Raw genomic sequence first — 7,232 nt, forward strand, 5'->3', positions numbered from 1 at the left:
GTATATTTGTGTTTTCCAGTATTTCGATGGAACATGTGGAGGATTCTTGGAAGGAAAAGTCAGAGCCCTATGACAATTTTGTGCAATTTCTACATGAAGAGAAAGGGTGGCTCAATTTTACTCCAAAGCCATTAGTAACTGACAATTAATATCAAGCGGCACACAGATGCAGCCTTGTGCTGCTTTGCCTGAAGCACCATTACTAATGGCTAGGAAGCTACTTGATATTCAACAACCTAAACACACATAAAACCCTCCATAATGCCTTCAAAAGTGTCATGCCTATATGTCTTGACAGTTGTTTGTTGGGCAAGTGCCCTGTGGTACCTCAGCATATCTAGACCCACAACATCGTTAGTTGGACAGCTGACCGTGCCCGCCCGCAAAACCGTTAAGCCACAAAGAACCACCAACACCACTTTTAACAACATCCGAACCCGCCCGTTAAACCCCCACGCATTTGATTTCATCATTAACGAGCCCAAGAAATGTGAGACCAACGTGCCGTTCCTGGTGATCCTCATTAGCACAACACACAAGGAGTTTGATGCTCGGCAGGCGATTCGGGAAACATGGGGCGATGAGAGCACATTCAGCGACCTTCGCATCGTAACACTCTTCCTCCTTGGCCGCAGTACAGACAACATGCTCAATCAGATGGTAGAGCAAGAGAGTCAGATCTTCCATGACATTGTAGTGGAGGACTTTGTGGATTCCTACCATAACCTGACTCTAAAGACGCTGATGGGAATGCGCTGGGTGGCCACCTTCTGCAACCAGGCCAAGTATGTGATGAAGACGGACAGTGACATTTTTGTCAACATGGACAACCTGGTGTACAAGTTGCTAAAACCAGACACCAAGCCCAGACGGAGGTATTTCACGGGCTACGTCATAAACGGCTCACCTATTCGGGATATGCGCAGTAAGTGGTACATGCCCAGAGACCTGTACCCAGAAAGTAAGTACCCACCGTTTTGCTCCGGCACGGGCTACGTCTTTTCAGCAGATGTGGCTGAGCTGATCTATAAGACTTCCCTTCACACCCGTCTGCTTCATTTGGAAGACGTTTATGTAGGCGTTTGCTTACGGAAGCTTGGCATTCACCCATATCAGAATAGTGGCTTCAATCACTGGAAAATGGCTTACAGTCTCTGTAGGTACCGTCGAGTCATCACAGTGCACCAAATCTCTCCTGAAGAGATACACCGGATCTGGAACGACATGTCCAGCAAAAAACACCTCAAATGTTAGTAATGCTTGAGGAATACCATCTATCTCCATCAATTTTTTATATACAGGACATAAAAAGACAAAATGTGCGTCTGTGAAACATGGAAAGTATATACAGAGATCTCCTTACAAAACCCCAAGAACAGCCTGTGACACCATGAGTTGTTTGTAAGTAAAGTAGGTAAAGGTCAGACCAAGAGCATCCAACAGTGAAGAATATGCTACTGTTGATGTGCAACTGTAAAGTACACTGATAAATATATCGACAGTGTGAGTGTTATTGCCGTGCCAGTATAATTGCATCAAGAGAGGGTGCGCTGTGCTTTATTTGAGTATAGTGTTTGACTTAAATGCTAATTCACGCATAAACAGTCTTCTGAACTGTAGTAATTTAGCTCATCAGCTCAACAAACGTGCACTCTTGAGTTGGATGAAGCCAAACATGAATGTCCTTGATGTTATTTCCGTCAACTGCACATAGTTTTATTGGATGTAATTAAAAGTGTTGATGAAATCAGCACTAATTATGAGTGTTAAAACTAATAATGATTATATATATATATATATATATATATATATATATATATATATATATATATATATATATATATATATATATATATATATATATATATATATATATATATAAAATCAACAGATGCTTTTGGAAACCGCTGAGTTCTGTTTGTTTACATGTTGGTGTGTTTAAAGAAAAAATGTTTTCTGGAAAAAAAAATTTAAAGATGTATAACTCATTATTTATAATAACAGCTATAACAAGATTTTATTTATTTCTGTAATCAATGCTTAGCTACTATCTTTACTTCAGATCCAGCTGGCTCATCTTTGTATTACTGCTGCATATGCATATTATATATTGATTACTTACCACGTAGTACTAAGTATCCTATAAAGCGCATTTACTGTATTTGGTAAAAGGAACTGTAAAGACGTTCCTTGGAGGAATGTTTATCATGTATATGTTACATATTAATCTATAAGAAGAACTTAATGAAGATCACTGGACAGTGGAAACTTTATATTTTCTAAAAACTTAATTTCGGGGCCAAAATTTCATTTTCCTGTGTTTATTTTTTTATTCACACATAATATTGAACAGTTTGTGACATTTATTTGTGAAAAGCATAAATAATGGGAAGACTGTTCCCATTGGAGGTTGTTGTATTGTATTATACTGTGGATTTTTTTTAAACATAAAAAAAACAAGCATACAGCAGTTTTGTTTTAATATTTATCTCTTTCATTATATTTTCATTCATTTGGATGTCAGATCTATGATCCCACTTAGATTAGATTGCACTTTACTTGTAAATGTATTTACCTATTTACTGTTTATGAATGCACTCTATGGCTTCTGGGGCTGTATTAGCATACAATCTTATCTTACTACTGGGTTTTGCTAAGCAGCACTAAAAGTTCCCAAGAGTTTCTCCTTAAAACTTATTAATGAAACTGCTGGAAGGATCTTTTACTACGGGTGTCCTACACTAAGAGGGAGGGTTGGGTTAGATCCCATTGCTATGGATGACTGCCTGTTTCCTGAATGAATATTGACAGTGATTGACTAATGCAGAAGTGACCTGTGTGGTAAACAAATAAAAGCACAATGCACAATGTCTTAAATATCAAATGAAAATGAAAGCAACAGAGGGTAGCGATGCCAGCTCACATCTCCAGGGTCCTGAGTTTGATCCTGAGCTTGGGTTACTGTCTATGGAGAACTCCTCCCACTTCCCAAACACATGGTGATATGAGATTTAGCTATGCTATAATTACCCCTATGTGTAAATGAGTTTGTGAATGTGTGTGCATGCTGTTCTGTGATGGAGTGGTGTCATGCAGGGTATATTACTGTGCAAACAGTGTTCCTGGAATAGGCTTCGTGTCCACAAAAACCGTGACCAGGATAAAGTGAAATGAATTAATGAATCAAAGTAAAAGTGTTGCCGATTTCATACATATAAACAATCATCTACATTCTCACATCAAATACATTCTTTGATGTGAGAAGTATATCTGCCAGTATAGGCTAGACTGCCAGTCTATAGTATACCATAGTGTATCTGTGTGTTTTTTTGCAGTTTGTAAACAAGAAAACAAGTAATTTGACATCAGCCATAACATTAAAACAACCTGCCTAATATTGTGTAGGTCCCCCTTGTGCCACCAAAACAGTCAAGGTATGGACTCTAAAAGACCTCTGAAGGCATGCTGTGGTATCTGGCACCAAGACGTTAGCAGCAGATCCTTTAAGTCCTGTAAGTTGTGAGGTGGGGCCTCCGTGGATGAGACTTGTTCGTCCATGACATCCCAAAGATGCTCGATCGGATCGAGATCTGGGGAATTTGGAGGCCAAGTCAACACCGTGAATTCTTTTTCATGTTCCTTGCAGTGTGGCAGGGCACATTATCATGATGAAAGAAGCCAATAACATTAGAGAATACTGTTGTTTAGGTAAGTGGTACGTGTTAAAGTAACATCCACATGAATGCCAGGACCCAAGGTTTCCCGGCAGAACATTGCCCTGAGCATCACACTGCCTCTACCGGCTTGCTTTCTTCGCAAAGTGTATCCTGGTGCCACATTTCTTCCCCAGGTAAGTGATGCACACGCACCCGACCAGTCACATGATGATGTAAAAGAAAACGTGCTTCATCAGACTAGGCCACCTTCCATTGCTCCATGGTCCAGTTCTGATGCTCACATGCCCATTGTAGGTGCGTTCGGTGGTGGACAGGGCACTCTGACCAGTCTGTGGCTATGCAGCACTGTGTGTTCTGACACTTTTCTATCATAGTCAGCATTAACAGCCAGTATGACCCTCTTGTCCTTCCTTGGACCACTTTTGGTACAGTGCTGTGAAAAAATAATTGCCCCATCCTGATTTCTTCTTTTTTTTGTGTATATATCATAATAAATTGTTTCATAATTTAAAACAAAATCTATTATAAACAAAGGTAACCTGAGTAAACAAAAGATACAGTTTTTAAATGATAATGTTATTTATTGAAGCAAAAAAATTGTTCAATATCAACTGGCCTTTGTGAAAATGTATTTGCCTCTATAGTTACTAATTCCCCAAATCTATGAAACTGCATTCATAATGGGGTTCACTGACACAACCAGGCCTGATTACTGCAAACCCTCTTCAATCAAATCAACACTTAATAGTACTTTTTCCACAGCATGAAGTTGGTTAAAAGGTCTTACCCAGTAACACATTATGCCAGAAATGATGAGGAAGAAGGTGATAGAAATACATTGGGGAAGTTTTACAAAGCTATTTCAAAGGCTCCGGGACTCCAAAGGACCACAGTGAGTCCATTATCTCCAAATGACAAAACTCTGCACAGTAGTGAACCTTCTCAGAAGTGGCCGACCTTTCAAAATACAGCACCCACTCTTCCAGGAAGATAGAAAAGAGCCAAGGACAACATCAAAGGAACTACAGGCCTGTCTTGCATCAATAAAGGTTCATGACTCCACTATCAGAAAGACACTGGGCAAAAATGGCATCTCTGGAAGAGTGGTGAGGTGAAAACCACTGCTAACCCAGAAGAACATTAAGGCTCGTCTGAATTTTGCCAAAACACACCTTGATGATCCTCAGACCTTTTGGGAGAATGTTCTGTGGTCTGATGATGCGAAACTGGAACTATTTGGAAGACAGGGGTCCCGTTACATCTGATGTAAACCAAACACAGAATTCCTCAAAAAGATCATACCTATAGTCAAGCATGGTGGTGGAGTGTGATGGTGTGAGGATTCTTTGCTGCTTTGCAACTTACAATAATTGAGGGAAAAATGAATTCTGCTCTCTACCAGAAAATCCTAAAGGAGAATGTCCGGACTTCAGTCTGTAAATTTTAACTCAAGCACAACTTGATTATGCAGCAAGACAATGATCCAAAGCATAGGGGTAAGTCCTAGTCCTAGAAGTAAGTGAAATTCTGATCTCCAGTTATGGGAAGTGTTTGCTTGCAGTTATTCATGCTAAAGGTGGCACAACCAGATTAAATAACTGTATGGTGTGTTTACTCAGGTTTTCTGTATTATGTTGTATTTTGTTTGAAGATATAAAACTATTTAGTATGAGAGATACACAAAGACAGAAGAAATCTGGAAATAATTTTTCATAGCACTGTAGGTACTAACTGCATACTGAGAACACCCCACAAGACTGCCGTTTTCGAGATGCTCTGACCCAGTCATCTAGCCCTTGTTCTTGTCACTCAGATTCTTATGCTTGCCCACTTTTCCTGCTTCCAACACATCAACTTTGAGAACTGACTGTTCACTTGCTGCCTAATGAGATCATCAATATTATTCACTTCATTTGTCAGAGGTTTTAATGTTATGGCTGATCGGTGTAGAGCATTCCATATACTATGAAAGCAACAACACTTAGAATTAATTTTTTTTTCTCGTAACATATTATGTAACATTGTGCAGTGTTTGTTTATTTATTTATTTATTTATTTATTTATTTATTTAAGTTTACTATGAAGAGCAATCAGCCAATCACTGCCAGTATTCTCTTGTCAAAACTGATATCACTAGCAATTACTTTTTTTATACCAGCCGGAGAAAGGACTTAAATATAAATCATGAATGATATTTGTCGTTTATCTTTGCAGCATTACAATTTCATGTGTAGTGAAGAGTTGTGTAAATGTGTTCTCCAACAGTGCTGCATTACATAATGGATTTGACTGCCCTTTACCACTTCACTGAAATACTCAAACAAGTGACACATGCTTTTTAAAGCATAATGCCATTAAATATATAGACCTCATGAACTCGATTGCAACGTTAATCATCTGCAGCCATTTAGGATTGTTTTCACAGACATAAGACCTGGTTTTAGCGCTAAACTGCTTTGTGAATTACTCTCACTACTCTCCCTACTCTCACTACTCTCCTACTCAAAAAAGTAGGAGTAATAATTTTAAGATCAACGCACCCCCTTTTTTTTCAAGCCTCAAGGTCCTTTGTGAATACGGCCCCTGGTTTAGAATGCAAACTAGGTTTGTCATTTCTGAGTATGACATCTTTCCTTGCCTTTAGCTGAGCGCATTTTAAGCAGACTGATTTAGAGGTTTCATTATCATTACCACATGTGCATTTCCTCTGAACGGTCTTTATCCTCTGATTATGCGATCGTAAATGTCTTCTGGCTTCCAGCTACAGAGAAAATTGCAGCAGGTCTGCAGGTGTCCACCATCCACCAAGTGTAGAATAATTTCCATATTAAACATGCTAGGAAGGTGAAATTCGATGTTGTTAATCTGTGCCAATGCGCAAAAGCACACCAGCAATTTGTAGGCAACCTCTCCAATTCACAATTCACCACAGCTCACCACCCTGAAGGATTCGTCTGCCTCTAACCCTGGCAAACAGTGTCATTTGGCTGGAAGCCTAGTGATCACAAGTTGTGCCAAGTAATTCTGTCACCAAACTCTCGTACTGCCAGTGACAGATTGAGTCAATCTTTGGCGTTTTCAGCATGTGTCTGAGATGCACGGAGAGACAGAGTGGCTATTCCAGGCCAGGAATGGCTGTTTTCATGGGATAGTGGGCAAGAAGATAATGTTATAGCATTAAAACATTATTGGTCTTACAGAATCAAACATCAAATATATGAGCCAGCTCAATCATTTTTACCATATAGTCTGTTGGCACCAGGCGTGTGATATATGCAGCGATGATCACTGGATATAAATTTGCCAAACAGCCCGGCTGGCCTTGGAGTTCAGAAAAGCCTCTACAAAGTCATGGTGATGAGTGGGTGAGTGTCATTTAATTTGACTTTAAAAATAATTTAACTGTTTTGCTTGATGAATTATGTGAAATTAAGATTAAATCAATAACCATCTCTGAAAAGGATAATAAACCTGGCTGTCCAGTCCGTTAATAATCATCCCTTTCTGCTTTGCTATTTTGCTGAAATGTGTAATAGAAATGCTAGAACAACACAA

At 39.2% G+C, this 7,232-nt stretch overlaps 1 protein-coding gene across 1 annotated transcript in view; it reads left to right on the forward strand.

Annotated features, from left to right (window-relative positions):
• Positions 1–1,775, forward strand: part of b3galt1b (UDP-Gal:betaGlcNAc beta 1,3-galactosyltransferase, polypeptide 1b) — a 116,699-nt gene extending 114,924 nt beyond the window's left edge. The window contains exon 4 of the mRNA XM_017469182.3: positions 20–1,775. Within this exon, the coding sequence (XP_017324671.1) occupies positions 262–1,254 (993 nt within the window). The 5' untranslated portion in view covers positions 20–261 and the 3' untranslated portion in view covers positions 1,255–1,775. The remainder of the gene's footprint in view (positions 1–19) is intronic.
• The last annotated feature ends 5,457 nt before the right edge of the window (positions 1,776–7,232 follow it).

The sequence above is a fragment of the Ictalurus punctatus genome, chromosome 6 (genome assembly GCF_001660625.3).
Source record: "Ictalurus punctatus breed USDA103 chromosome 6, Coco_2.0, whole genome shotgun sequence".
In the NCBI taxonomy this organism is placed as follows: Eukaryota; Metazoa; Chordata; class Actinopteri; order Siluriformes; family Ictaluridae; genus Ictalurus; species Ictalurus punctatus.